Source organism: Scyliorhinus canicula, chromosome 9 (genome assembly GCF_902713615.1).
Source record: "Scyliorhinus canicula chromosome 9, sScyCan1.1, whole genome shotgun sequence".
NCBI lineage: Eukaryota > Metazoa > Chordata > Chondrichthyes > Carcharhiniformes > Scyliorhinidae > Scyliorhinus > Scyliorhinus canicula.
The window spans coordinates 126,227,328-126,251,534 of record NC_052154.1 but is presented as its reverse complement, the minus strand read 5'-3'; the positions used below and the strand labels follow the sequence as shown (position 1 = coordinate 126,251,534).

Sequence of the window (24,207 nt, the reverse complement as noted above, 5' to 3'; positions counted from 1 at the left end):
TCATAGAATATCAGCCAGCTAATCTATTACTTCCCCCCCCCCCCTTTTACCATCCCACCCTCTACCCAAACATACACAACACAGACACACACACATAGGGGAAGGGAAAGGGGTAAAATGATAGGGATTAAAATGGAATAAAAGAGATAAGTATCTTGTTGCTGGTATTGAGATCGCTGTAGCCAGCTATCTTCCCAGGACGCCGATTGCTGAAACTACCAGTTGATTTGGAACTTCTGGCTGGAACATTCAGGCTAGGGGATCCCCTCTGGGGAGTCACTTTAATTTGTATTGACCTGGGCCTTCACAACGAAGAACCCCCTCATGTCTGTTCAGTTCTAACTTGCTCCCACCAGATTAACTATTAACCTCACTTAAATAACTGAAGTTCTCAACATGAGAATTTTAAAAAGGTTTTCAAACAGCCGCCTCCGCCTGCAGCTGGTGCTGGACTGGATCTTCCTGCAGGTTAAACTGACTATGGAGAGAAAGGTCTTAATCCTGGATCTTTGGAAAGAATATATCAGGTGAGAGAGAAATCAGAGCTCTGGCCTTCTAGCCACTTGATCAAAGTGATACTACTTGCCAACAGTCTCGCAGAGAGAGAAAGGTCTTTACTCACAGACCTTCAGGTAAAAGAGAGAGAAAGGCAGAACTGTGGCCCTCTGTGCCATGATTCAAAACTGAAACTAACTAATGAGAGCAAGACTGTCTGTTGCAGAACATTCTAGAATGGCCCATATCAATCAGCATTGAGAGTTAGTCATGTCCCGGGAACTTAAAGTAGCTGACAGGCTGCCAGCCAAGTCCATCCAGAAGAGTCATATTGGGCCAGACCAAATAGCACATTGTACCGGCTTCTTGTAAAATTTAAGTGCAGTCCATCTGAAAGGCATAAGGCACTGCAACTGTCCAGGCACAAAGGTTATAAAAGGAAAGAATAAAGGGAATACACAAGGGAAAACCATGTTTAATCAGGAGGGTCCTTATACTACCAAGCAACACTAACTCACCCATAATTTGTCACCATTGCACAGTTTGTATTTTGCCAAGATAATGAGCTCCAGAACTCATTACAGTCTTGATCCAAACAGTCTGGTAAGTTGAATTCCATAGGTGAGATGTGTGTGACTGCCTTTGACCTCAAGGCAGCATTTGACCAAATGTGACATCAAGGAACCCTTGTAAAATTAGAATCAACAGGAATCGGGCAGTTGGGGGGGGGGGGGGGGGGGGGGGGGGGAGCTCTACACTGGTTGGAATGATACTAGGACGAAGGAAGATATTTGTGATTGTACAACCTCTGGTTGAACTCCAAGAAAGGACAAGTGAGCATTTTCTCTAACGTGCATTAAATGTAAATTGAAACAACAGCTGACTGAATCATTCTAATGCGACAAATTTTGCATCCACTTGAAGAACTGTGGTTAGGAGAAGGCACTCATGATTAAATTAGTCCTTAAAACTAGTTGGTGGATATTGGAATTTAAAGAAATTATCTTTTTTAATTCATCTGAAAATTAGCATGAAATAATGAGTTGGTATTCAGTAAAAAATTACGTTCTATGTGACTGACAAAGGTAAACCTCCTCCATCTTCTCTTGATCTCTGCATTGTCTTCAAACTGGGAGTGATGGTCCTCATTTGCTTCTATTCTTAGCTAATTAATCAGAGCCAGAGAATCTCTTGTAATGGCTTCTCCTCATCCTCTGCACAGTTACCATTGGTGTTCCCCAAGGATCTGCCCTTTCACTCTACTATTTCTCATTGACATGCTGTTCCTTGTTGATATCACCTGAAAACACAATGTTAATTTTCACATGTCACTGATGACATCCAGCTCAGAGGGATTTGGGTGTCCTTGTACATGAATCACAAAAATATTAGCATGCAAGTGCAACAATTAGGAGAACAAACTGAACTTATTGCAAAAGGGATAATGTATAAAAGTTGGAAAGTCTTGCTACAACTGTACAGCGCATTGGTGAGATCACCCCTAGATCTCTATGTAAAGTTTTGATCTCCTTACTTAAGGAGGGATATTCCTGCGCTGGAAACAGTTCAAAGAAGTTTACGGTCTGATGCCTGGGATGAAAGGTTCTCTTATGAGGAAAGATTCAGCAGATTGAGCCTGTGCTCATTCGAGTTATTAAAACATATAAGATTCGGGACTTCCGGTTGCGGTTCGGCAGCTCCCGCTAGAAACGGACATTGGGGCTCTTTTCAGGGCCCCCAACGGAGCTTTTTCGACGATTCCCGACGTGGGAAGGGGTCTGCAGTAGATCCCCAGGGTTCTATGGTCCGGACCAGGAGTGGGGTGAGCAGAAAAGCGGTGGCAGCGCCCCTGGAAAAGCGGGGGAAGGGAAACAAAATGGCGGCCGGCAGAGCCCTCAAGGAGTGGAGGCAGTGGGCGCAGGAGCAGCAGGTGACTCTTCTGTGCTGCTTCCTTGAGCTTAAGGTGGAGTTGCTGGAGTCGTTGAAGGTTACCACCAGAGAGCCGATGGAGACTCAGACAGCCCAGGGGGCCGCAATCCGGGAGCTGCAGCAGCAGGCCTCCGAAAGGGAGGATGAGGCCGCGGCCGTCGCGGGGAAGGTGGAGATGCACAAGGCGCTCCATAAAAAGTGGCAGGAGCGGTTCGAGGAGCTGGACAACCGGTCGAGGCGGAAAGATTTACGGATCCTGGGCCTCACGGAGGGGTCGGACCTGGCGGCCTATGTGGTCGTTTTGCTGAACTCGTTGATGGGAGCTGGGTCCTTTCAGGTGCCCCTGGAGCTGGAGGGGGCCCACAGAATACTGGCTAGGAGGCCCAAGCCGAATGAGCCGCCGTGGGCGATGTTGGTGCGGTTCCACCGGTTCGTTGACCGGGAGTGCGTGCTCCGGTGGGCCAAGAGGGAGCGGAGCAGCAAGTGGGAGAACACGGAGGTGCGGATCTTCCAGGACTGGAGTGCGGAGGTGGCTAAGCGGAGGGCCGGGTTCAACCGGATGAAGGCAGTGCTCCACAGACGGAGTGTGAAGTTTGGCATGTTGCGGGCGGAGCGTCTTTGTCGGTCACCTACAAGGACCGTCACCATTATTTCGAGTCCCCGGAGGAGGCGTGGGCCTTTGTGCAGGCCGAGAAACTGGACTCAAACTGAGGGTCAGGGATGGGGGTTTTGTATGTAAATGCAACTGTGTCTAATTTTTTCTCTGGAGGGGGGTTCTCTGTTTAATGCAGGATGTGTGTTGGCTTTAGGGTGGGTGGGGCGATGTCTTTATGTCTTTTTGTATAGGTCTGGTGAACGGGTTCGGGCAGGGAGGTAAACTGGGAGTGCGGGGAGCTGGTGGTGGGGACTGGCAATGGGAGTTGCCCTAGAGGAGGCGGGGCTGGGCATGGCGAAAGCGCGGGCTTTTCTCTGGTTTCCCGCGCTGCGGGATGATTGGGGCGGGGTCGGGGCTGAGAAGCGCGGGCCTTTGCTGGCTGTTATTTTCCCGCACGAGAGAGGGGGAGGAGGGCCAGTTGATGGGCACGAAGGAGGAGGAGTAGTCCCACGTGGGGAGTGGTCGGAGGTGTGGCGGGAGTCGCCGAGGTCAGCAGAAGTTAGCTGGCTCACGGGAGTGCTACGGAGGGAGGGGCGCGGCTAGGAGGGGTCCTAGCCTTGGGTGGGGGGGGTCCGGGTTGCTGCTGGAATGGCCAGGAAGAAGCTGGAGTATGCAGGGGGTGCTGGGGGGGGGGGGGGGGGAGTTGCCGCCGTGGGGAACAGGCCGAGCGGAGGACACTGGCCAGTGGCGGGCAGGGGATGGGTTGTGGCTAGTCAGCAGTGGAGGGGGGCAGGGAGCCCTCTGATCCGGCTGATAACCTGGAATGTGAGGGGGCTGAACGGGCCGGTCAAGCGGGCCCGGGTGTTTACGCACTTGATGGGGCTGAAGGCGGATGTGGCCATGCTCCAAGAGACGCACCTGAAGGTGGCGGACTAGGTCCGACTGAGGAAGGGGTGGGTGGGCCAAGTATTTCATTCGGGGCTGGATGAGAAGAATCAGGGGGTGGCGATGCTGGTGGGAAGGAGGGTGTCGTTTGAGGCGTTAAATGTGGTGGCTGACAGTGGCGGGAGGTATGTGATGGTGAGTGGTAAGCTGCAGGGGGAGCGGGTGGTGTTGGTGAATGTTTACGCCCCAAACTGGGACGATGCGGGGTTTATGCGGCGCATGCTGGGCCGCATTCCGAACCTGGAGGCGGAGGGCCTGATCATGGGGGGGGACTTCAACACGGTGCTGGATCCTCCATTGGATCGATCCAGGTCCCGGACGGGTAGGAGGCCGGCAGCGGCTAAGGTGTTGAGGGGGTTTATGGATCAGATGGGAGGGGTGGATCCCTGGAGGTTTGCGAGGCCAAGGGCCAGGGAGTACTCGTTTTTCTCCCACGTGCATAAGGCCTATTCTAGGATTGATTTTTTTGTCCTGAGCAGGGGGCTGGTTTCGAGTGTGGAGGATGCTGAATACTCTTCCATTGCCATTTCGGATCATGCCCCGCACTGGGTGGACCTCGGGCTGGGGGAGGAGAGGGACCAGCGTCCGCTCTGGCGCTTGGAGGTGGGGCTGCTGGCAGACGAGGAGGTGGCCGGGAGGGTTCGGGGGTGTATCAAGAGGTACCTTGAGGCCAACGATAACGGGGAGGTCCGAGTGGGGACAGTCTGGGAGGCATTGAAGGCGGTGATTAGAGGGGTGTTGATTTCCATCCGAACCCATAGGGAGAGGGGGGAGGAGAGGGAGAGGTTGGTAGGGGAGTTGGCGAGGGTGGATAGGAGATATGCGGAGGATCCGGAGGAGGGATTGCTGGGGGAGCGGTGTAGCCTTCAGGCCAGGTTCAATCTACTGACCACCAGAAAGGCGGAAGCTCAGTAGAGGAAAGCACAGGGGCCGGTGTATGAATATGGGGAGAAGGCGAGCAGGATGCTGGCACACCAGCTCCGAAAGCGAGACGCGGCCAGGGAGATTGGGGGAGTGAAGGATAGAGCTGCGAAGGTGGTGCGGAGGGAGTGGATGTTATTGGGTCTTTTGGGACTTTTATGGGGAACTGTACCGGTCTGAACCCCCGGTGGAGGGGGGGGGAATGGGGCGCTTCTTGGACAAGCTGCGATTTCCAAAGGTGGAGGAGGGGCAGGTGGAGGGACTGGGGGCGCCGATTGAGCTGGAGGAGCTGGTTAAAGGGATAGGGAGCATGCAGTCGGGGAAGGCGCCGGGGCCGGATGGGTTTCCGGTCGAATTTTATAAAATGTACGCGGACCTGTTGGGCCCCCTGTTGGTTCGGACCTTTAACGAGGCAAGGGAGGAGGGGGGCTTTGCCCCCAACTATGTCACGGGCGCTGATTTCCTTGATCCTTAAGCGGGACAAGGACCCTCTGCAGTGTGGGTCATATAGGCCGATCTCGCTGCTAAATGTAGACGCCAAGCTGCTGGCAAAGATCTTAGCCACAAGAATAGAGGATTGTGTGCCGGGGGTCATTCACGAGGACCAGACGGGGTTTGTAAAGGGAAGGCAGTTGAATACCAACTTACGAAGGCTCCTCAATGTCATTATGATGCCGGCTGTGGAAGGGGAGGCGGAGATAGTGGTGACATTAGATGCGGAGAAGGCCTTTGATAGGGTTGAGTGGGGGTATCTGTGGGAGGTGTTGGAAAGGTTTGGGTTTGGGGAGGGGTTTGTCCGTTGGGTGAGGTTGCTTTATGAGGCCCCGATGGCGAGTGTAGCCACGAATAGGAGGACGTCAGAGTACTTTCGGCTGTACCGGGGGACGGGACAGGGGTGTCCCCTGTCCCCTTGCTCTTTGCGTTGGCAATTGAGCCCCTGGCCATGGTGTTGAGGGAGTCAGGGAACTGGAGGAGCCTGGTGCAGGGTGGGGAGGAACTTCGAGTGTCGCTTTATGCGGACGACCTGTTGCTGTATGTGGCGGACCCGATGGGGGGAATGCCGGAGGTGATGAGGATTCTCAGCGAATTTGGGGGCTTTTCTGGGTATAAGCTCAACCTGGGTAAGAGCGAGTTGTTCGTGGTGCACCCGGGGGATCAGGAGGGGGGGGATTGGTAGGCTCCCACTGAAGCAGGCAGGGAAGAGCTTCAGGTACCTAGGAGTCCAGGTGGCTGGGAGCTGGGGGGCCCTGCACAAGCTCAACCTCACAAGGTTGGTGGAGCAAATGGAGGAGGAGTTCAAAAGGTGGGATATGTTACCGCTGTCACTGGCGGGTAGGGTGCAGTCCGTCAAGATGACGGTGCTCCCGGGGTTTTTGTTCCTGTTCCAGTGCCTTCCAGTCTTATTTTAGGAGAGTTAACAGGAGTATTACGGGATTTGTGTGGGCGCATGGGACTCCGAGGGTGAGAAAGGTGTTCTTGGAACGGGGCAGGTATGGGGGGGGCTGGCGCTGCCCAACCTCTGTGGGTACTATTGGGCTGCCAACGCAGCGATGGTGCGTAAGTGGGTAATGGACGGGGAAGGGGCAGCATGGAAGAGGATGGAGATGGCGTCCTGTGTGGACACGAGCCTGGAGGCGCTGGTAACGGCGCCGTTGCCGCTCCCTCCAACAAGTTATACCACGAGCCCGGTGGTGGCGGCTACCCTCAAAATATGGGGGCAATGGAGACGCCACAGGGGGGAGGTGGGGGGCTCGATGGAGTCCCGGATACGGGGGAACCACCGGTTTGTTCCAGGGAGCATTGATGCCGGATTTCTGGGCTGGCATAGGGTAGGTATTAGGACAGGGGTGGGCAAACTTTTCCGTGCAAGGGCCACATTCAGAAATTCACAATTCACAAAGGGCCGCATAGTATATTAAGTAAAATAATTACTTCACCCGGTTATGATTCTGGGCGCCTCATATAGAACATAGACCAGTACAGCACAGAACAGGCCCTTCGGCCCTCGACGTTGTGCCGAGCAATGATCACCCTACTCAAGTCAACGTATCCACCCTATACCAGTAAGTAACCCAACAGCCCCCCCCCATTAACCTTAAAAAAAAATTAAAAAATAAAATTTTTTTTTTTTTTTTTAATGACTTGGTGGGCCGCAGAAATACCTTTGGCGGGCCGCATGCGGCCCGCGGGCCGTAGTTTGCCCACCCCTGTATTAGGAGGTTGAGGGACCTGTTTGTGGATGGGAGGTTCGCGAGCCTGGGGGTGTTAGAGGGGAAGTTTGGGCTCCCCCCGGGGAACATGTTCAGGTACATGCAGGTTAGGGCGTTTGCCAGGCGGCAGGTGGAGGGGTTCCCCTTGCTGCCCCCACGTGGGGTACGGGACAGGGTGCTCTCGGGGGTATGGGTTGGAGGAGGGAGGTTTTCGGGCATATACCGCGTAATGCAGGAGGTAGACGAGGCCTCGGTGGAGGAGCTGAAGGGTAAATGGGAAGAGTAGTTGGGTGAGGAGATTGAGGAGGGGATGTGGGCGGATGCCCTGGAAAGGGTGAAATCCTCCTCTTCCTGTGCGAGGCTTAGCCTCATACAATTGAAGGTGCTGTATAGGGCCCACATGACTGGGATGAGGATGAGTAGGTTTTTCGGTGGCGAAGACAGGTGTGCTAGGTGCTCAGGGAGCCCAGCCAACCACGCCCATATGTTTTGGGCATGCCCAGCGCTGGGGGAGTTTTGGAAGGGGGTAGCAAGGACGGTGTCGAGGGTGGTGGGATCCAGGGTCGAGCCAGGCTGGGGACTCGCAATTTTTGGGGTTGCAGTGGAGCCGGGAGTGCAGGAGGCGAAAGAGGCCGGTGTCCTGGCCTTTGCGTCCCTAGTAGCCCGGCGGAGGATCTTGCTTCAATGGAAGGATGCGAGGTCCCCAAGCGTGGAGGCCTGGATCAATGATATGGCAGGGTTCATCAAATTGGAGAAGGTGAAATTTGCCCTGAGGGGATCAGTACAGGGGTTCTTTAGGCGGTGGCAGCCTTTCCTGGACTTCCTGGTGGAATGGTAGGGAAATAGGCCGGCAGCAGCAGCAACCCGGTTGCGGGGGGGGGGGGGGGGGGGGGGGGGGGGGGATTGGGTTTGGTGGGAGGGAGAAGTGTGTCCATGGGTTTGTTGGATGTGGCAGGTCTTATCTCTTTCCTTCCTGTTGTTTGCTTTTTTTTTGTTTTCGATTTAGTAGTTGCTTTTGTAGGGGGGTGGGTGTTGTTCTTGGGTTTTTACCATGGTTATTCTGTTAATGTTGTTTATATTTTGTGAAAACCTTAATAAAAATTATTTTTTTAAAAAAACATAAGATTCTGAGGGGGCTTGACACGGTAGAAACTGAAAGGATGTTTCCCTAATTAGGGATTCTGGAACTCGGGAGCACAAGTTGAAAGTAAGGGGTTTTCCATTTAAGACAGCGGTGAGGAGGAATTTCTTCTCTCGGAGCGTCATTAGTCTTTGGAATTTCCTTTCCACAGAGAGCAATGGATGCTGGGCTTCTAGATTGTCATGGAGGCACCCCAGCTTGCCTAAAATGATGGAAGAACCTGGATCCAAAAGTCCTGCCTCCAGATTTGGCTTTCCACGGATTCACTTTCAACAAGGCTGCTCTTACCTCTGAGGCTGTAATAGTGGGTATGGGTGTGTCCAGGGCTGTTGGGGCAGGTGGAACTGATGCATTGGCTGACTGCTCAAAGCGGGCATAGAACTTGTTCAGATCATCGGGTAGGGATGCTCCAGCCCCAGATATTCCCCCTGGCATTCTTTGTAGCCTGTGATCTTGTGTAGGCACATTCACTTCTCTCACTTCATCTATCCCTCTTAGTATATTACCATTTATTGTATACTCCCTATAATTGTTTGACCTCCCTAAATGCATGACCTCATTCTTTTCTCTTACAGGGGCTGGTTTAGCTCACTGGGCTAAATCGCTGGCTTTTAAAGCAGGCCAGCAGCACAGTTCGATTCCCGTACCAGCCTCCCCAGACAGGCGCCGGAATGTGGCGACTAGCGGCTTTTCACAGTAACTTTATTGAAGCCTACTCGTGACAATAAGCGATTTTCATTTCATTTCATTTCATTTTCATTTCATTTTTCATTAAAATCCATCTGCCACTTTATCGCCCACTCCACCACACATTATATAATTTTGGGGATTATTGCTCTCTTCTACACTATCCACGACTTGGCCAATCTTTGTGTCGTCTGCAAATTTCACAATTATGCCCCCCAAGTTCACGTCCAAATCATTAATATAATAACACAAACAGTAAGGGCCCCAACACTGAGCTCTGTGGAACACCACTTGAAACAACTTTCCATTTGTTTCCTGTTACTAAGCCAATTTTTTGTCCAGTTTCCCACATTGCCCTGTACCCCAATGGGCTTTTATTTTTTGACTCATCTGCCATGTGGGCCTTTGTCAAACGTCTTGCTAAAATCCACGTACACAACATCCACTGTTTTTGTCACTTCCTCAAAGAATTCAATCAAATTTGTGAGTCAAGACATTCCTTTAACAAATCCATGCTGACTATCCCTGACTAGTCCATACTTTTCTACGTGACAGTTAATCCTATCTCTCATGATTGATTCCACTAATTTGCCCACTACTGACGTAAAACTAGCTGGCCGATAATTTGCAGATACTTGTGCTCCTCTAATTCTGGCCTCTTGAAAAACCTTGATTTTAACCACTTTCTGTAGCTGTGCCTTCAATTACCAGGCCCTAACTTCTGCAAGATCCTTCCTACACCTCTCTGTCTCTCTACCTCTCTTTCCTCCTTTAAAACACTCCTTAAACCTACCACTTTGACCAAGCATTTGTCACGTGGTCTAATATCTTCTTATCACTTGGAGTCATACTTTGTTTTTCAATGCTCCTGTGAAGTGGCTTGGCATATTTTATTTCATTAAAGATGCTAAATAAATCTAAGTTATTCATTTCATTTCAATCAAGAGTCATTCCACTCCGCTAAGTGAAAATGAGCTTCGCATTTCCTATTTGCTGTAGTTTGAGATTATTTTAGTGGTTGTAACCTTTCTATTGTAGCTGTACAGTATTTCCTTGATGGCAGCAGCACAAAATCTGAAAGAAAACAACAATCCCTCTGCCTGGGCAGCGGCTTTTAATTCTGGAATTGAAGCTTTGAAGAGGTCAGTATGCCATGAGGTAGGTTGTTTTTATCGAAGAGCGTGAAAGAAGCAATGGTCTAATAGCCATATTGAAGGAGTAAATCGTTACTGGCAACTTACTGGAGAAAGGTCACATGGAACTCATTTCAGAAAGGAGACAACACAGATGAAGAAAATTGCAGCCCATAGTTTTATTTTAGTACCATGTCAAATACTCAAATAACCGGAATACACCTGCAGGTTGTCTGGAGAATAATAATCTAATAAACTCACAGTTAACAAGGATGTAGAGAGGATGTAACCAACCTCCTTGACTTTTTCATCAAACTCAAAAACCAAGTGAGCTGGAAATTTCCACACTTTTGTGCACTTCCAAAAGACATTTAACAAAGTTCTGCAGTTCTCCACAAGAACTGTCAGTTAAGCTCGAAACTGTGGGTATTCAAATTACATCTTGAAAGTATGCTAAAAAATAAATTGATTGAAGAGTAGAAAACGATGGGGACTTGTTCATGGAGTTGTGTCTGAATGGTGACCGAGAGAGACATTATTGATTGGGTGACCCAGGTATGATTATTTGGACTAATATTATCTTTATTTTAATCATGATTTGGATTCAAAAACTCATTGCAAATTAGTCATGTCCATCACAGGGTTTATGTTTACCATTCACCAGCACAGCTACTCATACTTCAGTGGATCCAGTTAGATATTTAGTTGATATTCCATCTGATGGTTCACAGTTCACAAATGAGCAAGGTTAGGGCAGCAGGGACAGTCTGAAGAGTCTGCATTGGAGGATGCAATCCTTTCCAAACTATGCTCAGCTGGACACAGATGCTATATTGAATAATCATTGAGGGGCAGCAGAAATTTTATTGACATATTTATAGGCCTCCAACATGCACTTTGCATGATTACAGAGTGAATGGCGGAATCAAGCTCAAGCATTAGGATTACAAGGAAATCTTGCCATGGATAAAGTGACCAATTTCATGTAACATCAATCGCAAAATGAAAATGAGTTCATGCAGGCCGTGATTTCGGCGCGCAGACTCTGGATGCTAACATGTCTGACACGTTAACCACAATGACTAACACTTAACCTCAGCCTTGTCCTTAGAACACATCAATAATCTGCAACAAGTTACTCTCCAGCAGAATGGTGGGAGTGAATTGTCAATGGCCCATGAAAGGACTCATGGTTAACAGGGGTAATGGAGACTGGGATTTGACTCAAAGTGCTCCTATTCTTCATGGTTGTTCTTCCCCCTTCCCTGTTGGTACCCGACTTGCTACTTCCTCTTGCATGACCAAGTCTGCCCCACTTGGATGAAGACAACCCAATTGTTTACTCAAAGCATCTTAGCAACATCTTAGCAGTAAGACCAGGAATGTGAGCAGCCCACCATAATCTCTGCTGAAGCTACAGGTATGGCAACACATAGGACTGCTAGGAAATGGAAGAGTAAAGCTTTGTATTTGCACAAGAATATGCTAAGGGTGTGTGAGAAAAAGTTACGTTTCATTTCCTTTCATTAGTTAAATCACAAAATGTATTACTTTGCGCTATTTTTAACTTTTGTCTGCTCTTGGTTCCTGGGTGACAATTCATCTTTCCAATTTCATGCTGGTGATTGGAAAACAAGGCAGCACGGTGGCGCAGTGGGTTAGCCCTGCAGCTTCACAGCGCCGAGGTTCCAGGTTCGATCCCGGCTCTGGGTCACTATCCACGTGGAGTTTGCACATTCTCTCCATGTTTGCATGGGTTTCGCCCCCACAACCCAAAGATGTGCAGGCTAGGTGGATTGGCCACACTAAATTGCCCCTTAATGGAAAAAATGAATTGGGTACACTAAATTTATATTAAAAAATGATTGGAAAACATTAATTAATAGGGGCCAATGGGCAATATGCAGTGGATGATTGGTTGGTTGCCGGAATACCTTATGCAGCCAGAATTGTGTCAATGGGGGTTGATGGGTGTAAATGAGAACTGGTATTGGATGTGGCTCTTACATTATTTCAGTGGTGGTAAATAAATGAATCTTACAGCTGTAAAGGAATCTGAGCAGCAGTGAGTGGCTTGTGCTGCATTGGGTCACCATCTTCCTCAGATTTGTCTGAAGATATTCTATGTTTAGCATCTAGTTTCTCCTGGAGCTGTAATTCTACTGCTGCACAACATTGCAGAATGCAGCATTTCATAATCATTCTGGAAACCTTGGTGATAGTGAGTACTACCTCTACACCTGTCCAGCCACTTGAGGTGCCGCTTTAGCATGCCGATCACTTGTGTAATGACACATTCGATTGTATCATGATTTACGCTGCAGCACTTGTGGGCTTCACTGATTCAGTTTTTGATTGGTATCATCAGTCAAAAGCAAAATACTGCAGATTCTGGATATCTGAAGTTAAAACAGATAATGTTGGAAGTCTAAAAGCATCTGTTGAGATTAAAGGAGTTAATTTTGTTTTATTCTCATGTGCACAAGGTGTATTCCCAAATAGATTTATTCATATTGGGTATGATGTTGGCAGGGGTGGTAGATGTTGAGTATTTGTCAATAGTGATGTCCGACCATGCACCTCACTGGGTGGAATTCTTGGGGGGGGGGGGGGGGGGCAGCACACGCAGTGGAGGCTGGATGTGGTTCTGTTAGCCGAGGAAGAGATTTGTGAGCGGGTGAGGAAGGCCATCCAGGGGTATGTTGAGATTAACGACACGGGGGAGGTTTCGGCAGGTACGGTTTGGGAGGCACTGAAAGCAGTGGTCAGGGGGGCGTTTATTTCGATTTGGGCACACAGGGAGAAGGCAGAGCGGGTGGAGATAGAAAAGCTAGTGGAGGAAATCCTGCAGGTGGACAGGAGATATGCAGTGGCCCCCGGAGGAAGGACTGTTAAAGGAACGCCAGAGATTGCAAATGGAATTTGGGCTGTTATCCCCGAGCAAGGCGCTAGGGCAGTTGAGAAGGGCGAGAGGGGCAGTATGTGAGTATGGGGAGAAAGTGAGCACGATGTTAACGCACCAGTTGAGGAAGCAGGAGACAGCGAGAGAGAGATTGGGAAAGTGAAGGACACAGGTGCAAAGTGGGAATACGGTCTTGGATCCGGCGGGTGTGAATGGGGTGTTTAGGGAGTTGTGCAGCAAATTGTACAAGTCGGAACCCCCAGCTGGGGAAGAGGGGATGAGGCAGTTTCTGGGAGGGTTGGAGTTCCCGAAGGTTGATGAGGAACTGGTGGAGAGCCTGCGGGCCCCAATTGGGCTTGTACAAATAGTAGAGGAATTGGAGGCGATGCAATCGGTTAAGACCGGACGGGTACCCAGTGGAATTTTATAAGAAGTTCTCGGGGGTTTTGGGACCGCTGTTGGTAAGGGCCTTCAATGAAGCAAATGAGTTGGGAGTGCGCCCCCCGACGTTGCCACAGGTGTCGATCTCCCTCATTTTAAAACGGGATAAGGACCCGGAAAACTGTGGGTCGCACAGGCCGATCTCTCTATTAAATGTGGATGTCAAATTATTGCCGAAGATCCTGGCCACAAGGATCGAAGACTGTGTCCCAGGCGTAATAGAGGAGGACCAGATGGGGTTTGTTAAGGGGCGGTATTTGGCGACCAACATTAGAAGGTTGCTTAATATAATTATGATGCCTCCAGAGGGGCACGAGAGTGAGGTGGTGGTGGCCATGGACACAGAGAAGGCCTTTGATCGGGTGGAGTGGGAATACTTATAGGAGGTCCTGGAGCGGTTTGGGTTTGGACAGGGATTTGTGGATTGTGTCCAGTGCTATACGAGGCACCGGTGGCAAGTGTGCGGACGAGTCGGATAAGATTGGATTACTTCAGGTTGCACCGGGGGACAATGCAGGGATGTATACTTTCTCCACTGTTGTTTGCCTTGGCTATAGAGTTGTTGGCATTGAGAGCGTCGAGGGTCTGGTAGGGGATAGTACTGGGGGGGTGGAGCACAGGGTCACGCTCTATGCGGAAATTCTACTTCTATACATATCGGACCCGCTAGGGGAGTTTGGAGGGATTATGGGGTATTAGAGCAATTCAGCCGGTTTTCGGGATACAAATTGAAAATGGGTAAGAGTGAGGTCTTTGCGATGCAGACGAGGGGGCAGGAGAAGAGATTGAGTGAGATGCCATTCATGGTGGTGGGAGGGAGCTTTTGATGTTTGGGTATCCAGGTGGTGCGGGAGTGGGAGCAGCTGCATAAACTGAATTTGGTAGAACAGATGAGGAGGGACTTTCGGAGGTGGGATGTGCTCCTGTTGTCATTGGCGGGGCGGGTTCAAACAGTTAAAATGATGGTCCTCCCGAGGTTTTTGTTTTGTTTTTCAGAGCCTCTCAATTTTTATCACCAAGGCGCTCTTCAAAAAAGTGAATGCAGAGATCTCGGGATTTGTTTGGGCGGGTAAAGCCCCGCTGGGTGAAAAAGGTGCTGCTGCTGAGGGGGGGAGTGGGGGCGGCTCTTCCGAATTTCATTAATTATTACTGGCGACAAATATTGCGATGGTCAGGAAGTGGGTAGTGGGAGAGGGGTCGGTATGGGAGCGGGGGGAGACGGCATCATGTAAGGACACGAGTATGGGGTGCATTGTTAACAGCACTTCTGCCGTTCCTGGCCGCTCGGTACTCCACAGGCCCGGTAGTAGTGGCAGCCCTAAGGGTGTGGGGACAGTAGAGGCAGCACATGGGGTTAGAGGGGCATCGGTGTGGGCACCGATAGGTGATAACCACAGGATCGCTCCAGGGAGGCTGGACGGGGGTTTTCGGAAGTGGCAGCGGGTATGGATCGAGAGATTTGGGGATCTCTTTATTGATGAGGGTTTGACGAGCTTGGAGGAGGAGTTTCAGTTGCCAGATGGGAATGGTTTCCGGTATCTGCAGGTGAGGGATTTTGTGCGGAGGCAGGTTTTGACCTTCCCGCACCTGCCGCCTCGGGGGCTACAGGATAAGGTGGTGTCGAGAACAGGAGTAGGAGAGGGGAAGGTCTCAGAGCTCTATAAGGAGCTGATGGGGCGGGAGGGAACCCCTATAGGGGAGGTGAAGATTAAGTGGGAAGAAGAGCTCGGTGGGGAGTTTGAGGCCAGGTTATGGGAGGAGACCCTGAGGAGAGTTAATGCATCCTCATTGTGCGCCAGGCTCAGCCTGATACAGTTTAAGGTGATCCACAGCGCACAGACAACAGCGGCCCGGATGAGCAGTTTCTTTGAGGAGGTGGAGGATAGGTGTGTGTGCTGTGCGGGGGTCATGCGAACCATGGCCATATGTTTTGGGCATGTCCGCGGCTGAGGGGTTTCTAGCAGAGGTTTGCTGACGTCAAGTCAGAGGTCTTACAAGTGAGGGTGGTGCCGGGTCCAGAGGTGTCAGAAGACCTGGGAGCCCTGGGGGTGAGAGAGGCTGACGTCCTGGCCTTTGCCTCCCTGGTGGCCCGGAGACGGATCTTATTAGAATGGAGGGACTTGGAAGCCCCGAAGTCGGAGGCATGAGTTAGCAACATGGCGGGGTTCCTCAGACTCATGAAAATTAAATTTGCCTTGTGGGGTTCATTGTAGGGGTTTGCTTACAGGTGGCAGCCATTCATCGACTTCTTTGAGAAAAATTAAGCTGTCAGCAGGGAGAAGGTGGGGTGGGGGGAAGGGGAGGGGAGTCATGGGAGAGACGACTAAAGACAAGAGAACCAATGGAGGGATGGCTGGGGAAGGTGGCACTGTTTTTGTAAGCCATGTTGGCTGGGGTTTGTGCTCAGGGGTTTGTTGGTTATATTTTGTTTTTGTTGACATTTGATGTTGAAAATTGTTCAAAATATAAATGCCTCAATAAAATATTTTCTGTATCTCAGACCCATGCTGCTTTTTGGGTCTGAGATGTAGAGGAGCACGTCATCCACATAGGGCGAGACTCTGTGCTCTCTGTCTCTTCTCCGGATCCTCCTTCCAATACTTTGCCGTCCCAAGCATGATCACCAGTGGTTCGATTGCTCGGGGGAACAGCAGCGGGGACAGCGGGCATCCCTGCCTTGTGCCTTTGTGAAGCTGGAAGTATTTAGACCTGGTGGTATTTGTCCGTACACTCACTGTGGGAGCGTTGTACAGGAGTTTCACCCAGGCGGTGAACCCCGCTTCAAGCCCAAACCACTCCAGTACCTCGATGAGGTACTTCCATTCAACCTTGTCAAAGGCCTTTTCTGCGTCCAGGGAAGTTGATCACCTTGGGTGTTCTCTCCCCGGATTGGGTCATGATCAAGTTTTAACAGGTGCCTGATGTTTGATTTTAGCTGTCTACCCTTAACAAAGCCCGTTTGGTCTTCTGCTACCACCTCTGGTACGCAGGCCTCCAGCCTTTTGGCTAGGATCTTGGCCAGTATTTTCAGGTCTGCGTTTAGCAGCGAGTTGGGTCTGTAAGACCAGCATTCTGATGAGTCGTTCTTGGGTATCAAAAATTGAGGCTTGTGCTAGTGCAGGTGGCAGGGTGCCCCTCGCCAACGAGTCTAAACATCTCCCGCAGGTGCGGGGCCATTGCTGTCGCAAATGTTTTTGTAGAAGTTCGCCAGGAATCTGTCTGGCCTCGGTGCCTTCCATGCCTACATGGAGTTCATACTCTCCATGACTTCTTCCAGTTCTAATGGTACTTCCAGCCCCCGTGTCCTATCTTCCCCCACAACCGGCATGCCCAGTCCATCGACTTAACTGCTTCATCCTCCAGTCCCCTGCTGGGGGCTCGGAGGTATACAGCCCCCGGTATAAGGTCTTGAATGCTTCATTGACCTTTTCCGGCTCCGCTACAAGGTTTCCTTGCTGTCCCTAATCTGGGTTATATCCCTCGTAGCAGCCTGCTTTCTCAGCTGGTGAGCCAGCAGGCAGCGGCGTTTGTCTCCATGCTCGCACAGGGTCCCCCGTGCCTGGCAGAGTTGTGCACTGCTTTCCTCGTGGAGAGCAGATCAAAGTCCATTTGTAGCTTTTTTCTCTCCGCCAGAAGCTCTACGGTCCGGGCCTTGGAGTATCGCCAGTCCACTTCCAATATGGAGTCGACTAGCTGTTGCCTAGCCACCTTCGCTTCCATATCTCTTTGTGCTTTGTAAATGATAATTTCAGCCCTGATCACAGCCTTGAGCGGCTCCCAGAACATAGAGTGTGAAACGTCCCCATTCTGGTTGTTAATAATATCCTTGTCTATGGCCTGTGATATTTTCTCACAGAAAGCCTTATCGGCCAGGAGGGCATGTCCAACCTCCATTGGGGATGTTGGGCATGGCCCATCTCCAACCTCATCCATGTAATGCGGAGTGTGGTTGTAGGTTACAATCATGGAATATTCGCTCTTACTGAATCGTAGAATTTACAGTGCAGAAGGAGGCCATTCAGCCCATCAAGTCTGCACCGGCCCTTGGAAAGAGCACCCCACTTAAACCCACACCTCCACACTATCCCAGTAACCCCACCTAACCTTTTGGACACTAAGGGCAATTTAGCATGGCCAATCCATTTTCCCTTCGTATTGCTGCTGGTTGAGGTGTGGGAATGTTTTATCCTTTGTATTAGCAGACTCTTTTGTGTGAAAAAAAGCCTATTTTCAGGTTCATGGGAGGAGAACAATCTGATGTGTGACTACTCAGCACATGTAGTCAAAGAGGCTGTCTTATGATGAAAGATTGAGCAGTTGGGCCGATACTCATTGAAGTGTAGAAGAATGAGATAACCTTATTGAAACAAATAGGATTCGAAGGAAGAATGACAGAATAGATGCTGAGATGACGTTTCCTCTCACTGGAGAATCTTGTAATAATCTTTATTGTCACAAGTAGGCTTACATTAGCACTGCAATGAAGTTACCGTGAAAAGCCCCTAGTCGCCACATTCCGGCGCCTGTTCGGGTACACGGAGGGAGAATTCAGAACATTCAAGTTACCTAATAGCACTTCTTTCGGGACTTGTGGTTGGAAACTGGAGCACCCGAAGGAAACCCACGCAGACATGGGGAGAATGTGCAGACTCCACACAGACAGTGACCCAAGCCAGGAATCAAACCTGGGACCCTGGCGCTGTTAAGCAACAGTGCTAACCACTGTGCTACCGTGCTGGCCGAATCTAGAACCAGCGGGTACAGTTTAAAGCCATTTAAAGCAAATTTAAGACGGAGATAAGAAATATCTTCTCACAGATGGGTTGTATGTTTTTGGAATTATCTAAAAGCTGGGTCATTGAAATGTTCAAGGATGTGTTAGACAGATGTTTGACATGGGAGTTAAGTGTTCTGTGGAACAGGCAGTAAAGTAGAGTTAAGGTCACAATCAGATCAGCCATGATCTTATTGAATGGCAGAGCAGGCTTAATGAGCCGAATGCCTACTCCTGCTCCAATTCCTTGTGAATTTTTTGAGATTCACGTGCATCGATTGCTGAAGAAACTTTATTCTTATGTCATTTTGACATTTTTATGCCTTTTTCCAGTAGTTATAAGATACTGACCTGGATCGTCTGCTTCATTGTACTGGTATTTTGGGCACTGTTCCCCTGTTATCGCGTATCCGCCACAAAAGATTGCTGCATTATAAGTGCAAATTGCTTTCAACACATCTCGGTTTCCAAGATCTTTTGTGTCAGTTACTGAAACATTGCAGTAGAAGAATGTCCTGCCCATAAAAGAGGCCACACTCCGTTAGGGGTTTTGCTCATAACACTCAATTGCAGGCTTTCAAGGAGTCTCCAAAGATTAAGCTCGATCTCTTAGAAGCAAGGACATTAATTATTATGTTTTGAAAAGTTTGAATACTGTTTTTATAAAATTTACAAAGGAAATAACTGCTCCACCCCTATCTAACCAGAAAATCATTTTTTAAGTGCCATTATAATGTATACATTTGTACTATTTTGAAATCATCTTGTTCACAGGTAGTGGATTGACATTGTGAATTTAATGCGTATTTTTGCGATAGTATACATCCATTTTCAACTCTGTTAATCAAACATTACCAAGTTGACACCCTTGAAATATCAAGGAATATTTAGAGAAGCAAAATTTAAAGAAAAAGGAAAACATTGACAGATTTTGTGCTTGGTAAGATGCAAATTTGTTTGAATGGGGACTGAGGGTCGGAGGGAAAAACATTTTCAAAATGGATGCCATTTATGGCAGAACTTATGCCCAAATCACCGTCTGTGCCCAAATCAAAAACTCTACCCCAAAGTCTTTCAAATTCTTTTGGCAATAAGTGAAGTTCACAAGGGCCTTTTTGTACAAATATGTAGAACAGGAATTTTAGCGTAACAACTTGATCTCAAGACAAATGTCATATCCCCATTTAGCTAAACCGAGATAGATGACTCCCACTGTCCCAGACTGCTGATGTAAATTGTGGTATTTGCCGACAGCTGTTTAATTTAGTTATTTCATGTTGCACAGATATGGAGGTGCGGAACCAGGAGACAGAACCATGGTGAGTCCCCTTGCACTTCAGTTTCAATTACAGCTAAATGCTAAAAGAAATGGATATTACAGATTCTTAAAGGATGTTTAATCTATCCTACAGCTTTTAGATGGTCTTGGAAGAATGTTATATGGAATGTGCTACCCACTGTGGTACTGAGTAGTACAGACTAGGAGGGTCAAGTTTAGTAACAATTTTGAACCCTGACTTGTGCCGAATTTGGGAAACCTCAACATAAGATTTTTTGATTCACTCGGTTTGGCTGCCAAGAAAATGCAAGGATGGTATGGATGTACAGTAAGAAGTCTTACAACACCAGGTTAAAGTCCAACAGGTTTGTTTCAAACACGAGCTTTCGGAGCACGGCTCCTTCTTCAGGTGAAGAAGGTGAATTCACCTGAAGAAGGAGCCGTGCTCCGAAAGCTCGTGTTTGAAACAAACCTGTTGGACTTTAACCTGGTGTTGTAAGACTTCTTACTGTGCTCACCCCAGTCCAACGCCGGCATCTCCACATCATGGTATGGATGTATGCATTGTTGGTGTAGCTCTCTTCCCTTGGCCCATGTCTGCTGAACTCTTTTTCATATAAGGTTAAGCTTCTCATGCAGCTCCTTGAGCCTGAAATATCTTCCCTCAGCTCCAACAGTATTCTCAATCCCTTTAGTGCAGAAAATCAGACTGAGGTTATAATTAATACTACTGAACAAACTGAGGATTTATTTATTAAAGGGCCACTGTTATGGAAAAAAGATTAAAGGGCCACTGTTATGGAAAAAAGATTACTTGGGGATGGGGCTGAAATATACATAAGTTGCATCATTTTGTCATGTGGAGGTGGGAAATGAGCAACTTTATTTTAAAATGTGGTTCTTTGTTTTCAGTTCCCTCCATTACCTCATCTCTCCCAAAATGTTATCCCCTGCGACCCTCCAACAACTGTGTTCCTTCAACTCTGGCCTTTTGTGCATCTCCCTCCAACTCCCTTGGCCTCAATTTGCAAACGGTCCATCAAGTATATAAGCTGTAAGCTGTGGAATTCCTTTTCTAAACGTCTCCATCTCTCTTCCATTAACAACTTCCTTAAAACCATCTCTAATGAAATCACCATCCTCATTTCTCCGATAACTATGTGCCAATTTTGTCTGATTATACTCCTGCGAAATGCCTTTTGTTTTCCTATGTCAAAAAGGACTAGATACTGTTGTTGGGTGTAGTTCAGTTGGTCTTATTATGGTATTTATAATCTTGGGTAGTTCAATAGGATTGATTAATTACTGTATATTTTCATTCAAGTTTATTTTTCTGGACATATCTCCATGGATTTGGTCTGTTGTACAGTAACTTAATTGTTTTATATAGATTCCAATCTGCACTATTTTGTGACTTTTATCCTAGCTTGACTCACTGTACCCTGCTGAGGAGGAGTTACGTAAATTGACAGATGAAGATGGCAGTGAATTGCAAGTACTAGCTGAGGCTGTGCAGGTAAGGAACAGCCTGAGCTCTAATCAATATGTGAGTTTGGGAGGCAAGCATCAACTGGAGCACTTGCTCCTGATTTATATCCAGAAATGCTGCTGGAGTATGTGCACAATGATGACAGGTGAGGGCAAGATTGGATCAGCTTGCCTAAAACTTACTGCCTGAGATAAAAGAGAAAGAATGATTACTTGGACAGAATAGATTGCTACCTTGGAGATGGAGGCCAGTAAAAACAAACAGCAGCTTCAGAAGAAGTTATGGAATGTGCACTTTCTCTATCTTGCTAATGAATCCCTGCCTGATTAATATTCTGTAGCATTGGATAAGTTTGCATGAGTACTCAGCTTGTACACTAGGAGAAGACAGTAATGGTTTGCTTCGAGTGACTTGTTGTAATATTTTTTTTAAAATTAAGCTTTGATTCATGTCAATTAAGTGACATGATCTCTGGTGTACATATGTCTACCTCGAGGTTAATAATTATTTGGACATAGGTGCTTGGATCAAAAATGAACATAGTACACGATGCAAGGGATCCAGCATTTGCTGGATGTGTTATGATGCAGGCTATGTTACGTTGATCTCAGGAACAGTATGGGCACCGTGGATTGTGACTGCTTTGTGGATTGAGGACTGTTGTCATTTTATCTTCTGTCTCTGTTTCCAGAAAGCTGAAGCAGGAGCAGAAGCCACCAAGAATATGATAGCAAAGGCAGGACGGGCAAGTTACATCTCCTCAGTTCAGCTCAGCCGACCTGACCCAGGAGCTGTGGCATGTGCTGCCATTTTGAAGGCCATCTTGTCAGCTCTTGAACAGCCTCCTCCAGAAGAGCAGGAATAAGGACCTGCTTGAGGCAGGAAAGTAGTTTTTTGTTGTCTGTGTATGTTTTTTGCCTCAGTACCTTAGCTCCAGTAACCCCTTATTATTGGCAGTAATTGTATTGCAGGTGTTTGAAAAAAGCTTGAAATAGTCTGATTGGAAGTATAACATTACGCCGATGTGTTCACTCGAGAGTTAATTTTCCGGTAATCCACCAATGCAGTACTCATACTGCACTCCACTCAAGCAGATAGCTGCCTTGTGCACTTTATGGTCACTGGTATAGATGGTATGGACTGTGCACTATCACACTACAGTCCCTGACGGTGTCAATACACCCATACTTATTCATCCTTATCCTTTACACGCTATTACCTATAGTTTACCATGCTTGTTCTAATGCCAACTGTACGCCCAACACTTAATGATATCCAACATGTACTATATATTCACCGCCCCTTGGTTGCTATTTATACCCTTGAGGTTCATTGTGCGCTGCATACCTATCAGCACTCACTGTTCTCACTACACCCACTCATCCTCACTGCCCCTGCATTCACTGATTGAGTGTGTGACTGATCAGTGCTCTTTGTGCATTTATGCTAGCTGACAACCACTGTGCAACATTCATTGATATCTACTGCGCATCCTATATATAACACATCCACTATATACCCTGCGCCCATCATTACCTAGCATGCACACTAAATCAGTCACCGATCCCGAATGAGCGTCCAACACCTACCAGTACCCATATTCATTCAATATCAACCGTACGCTCCTCTTGACCTGAAAGTCGATAACCAACCCCCAAGAAATTTGTTTGTAATGTAATTTGGGAAATGCGAAATCCACTCGCTCTTTCTAAGCATTTAGATACTTGATGGTGATATATTTGATCAACATCAAGCGACCTCCATTCATCTGTCACTTCCGTGTCAGACATCTATGCCCAAATAGACTGAAGCCAAGTGATTATATGAAGGCTGGTGTTGAAGGGTGAGAGGCCAAGCTAAGGGAAGATCAGGAGATGGAGGTCAAAGCAAATATCATTACACCTATCAGAACAAAGAACTGCAGAGCTTTTGTAATTAATGATCAACTGTGAGTTCCTTATCAGCAATGTAAAAATTATATTCAATAAAAATCTAAATGATCATTGTTTCATATTTTTATTGGTTCCAGCAGTTCTCATCTGCGCTATCCAAATTGATTTATGGGGTGCAGGTTGTTTGCAATAAGTCCCCAATTGTGAATTAAATCATCAGGTTCTACGAGATTTAACCACTGGCAAGATAAATAGCAAATTCAAAAGATTTATTAATCATTAAAAGGTAGCAACTTAACACATTAGAAAGATTTTTTTTTTTTTTAAATAATTTTTATTGGAATTTTTTACAGAAAATATAACAACAAACAATGAAAAGCAACAATAAAACACCATAACAACTGTAACACCCCCAAGACTGTATCAACGCATGTATCACACCCCCCCCCAAACCCAATAAACAACAAGAGAACTTAAAAATAAATTAAATTTAAATTAAATAAGCAAACATAGTCAACGTTCCCCCCCCCTTTTTTTCCCCCCCTCCCCCCCGGGTTGCTGCTGCTGCTGACCCAGTATCCTATCGCTGAGCCAGAAAGACGAGGAAAGGTTGCCACCGCCTAAAGAACCCTTGTACCGATCCTCTCAGGGCAAATTTGACCTTCTCCAGCTTGATAAATCCTGCCATGTCATTGATCCAGGTCTCCACGCTTGGGGGTCTCGCATCCTTCCACTGTAGCAAGATCCTCCGCCGGGCTACTAGGGACGCAAAGGCCAGCCCACCGGCCTCTTTCACACTCCCGGCTCCACCCCAACCCCAAAAATCGCGAGTCCCCAGCCTGGCTTGAGCCTGGATCCTACCACCCTCGACACCGTCCTCGCCACCACCTTCCAGAACTCCTCCAGTGCCGGGCATGCCCAGAACATATGGGCATGGTTCGCTGGACTCCCCGAACACCTGACACACCTGCCTTCGCCCTCAAAGAGACCCGGACATGTGGGCCCGGTGTAGCCCCTTGAATTGGATGAGGCTAAGCCGCGCACATGAGGAGGAAGAGTTAACCCTCTCCAGGGCATCAGCCCATGTCCCATCTTCGATCTGTTCCCCCAGTTCCCCCTCCCACTTAGCCTTTAGCTCCTCTACTGACGCCTCCTCCACCTCCTGCATTACCTTGTAGATATCAGATATCTTCCCATCCGCGACCCAGACCCCCGAAAGCACCCTGTCACTCACCCCCCTCGCGGGAAGCAAAGGGAAACCCTCCACCTGCTGCCTAGCAAACGCCTTTACCTGCAGATACCTGAACATGTTCCCCGAGGGGAGCCCAAATTTCTCCTCCAACTCCCCCAGGCTCGCAAACCTCCCATCAATGA

The 24,207-nt window shown here is 48.3% G+C and overlaps 1 protein-coding gene across 3 annotated transcripts in view; it reads left to right on the top strand.

Annotated features, from left to right (window-relative positions):
• Positions 1-22,942, top strand: part of tkfc (triokinase/FMN cyclase) — a 119,625-nt gene extending 96,683 nt beyond the window's left edge. Inside the window, exons 14-17 of one of the 3 annotated variants that reach the window (XR_005461888.1) lie at positions 9,962-10,081; positions 19,459-19,492; positions 20,879-20,968; positions 21,633-21,750. Coding sequence is in view for 2 of the 3 variants with exons in the window: in XM_038807518.1 (XP_038663446.1) it covers positions 9,962-10,065; positions 19,459-19,492; positions 20,879-20,968; positions 21,633-21,806 (402 nt within the window). In the remaining variant the exon portion in view is untranslated. Of the gene's footprint in view, positions 1-9,961; positions 10,082-19,458; positions 19,493-20,878; positions 20,969-21,632 lie in introns of all 3 variants that reach the window. The other 2 variants (XM_038807518.1, XM_038807519.1) reach the window with 2 other exon arrangements.
• Positions 22,943-24,207: the final 1,265 nt, after the last annotated feature.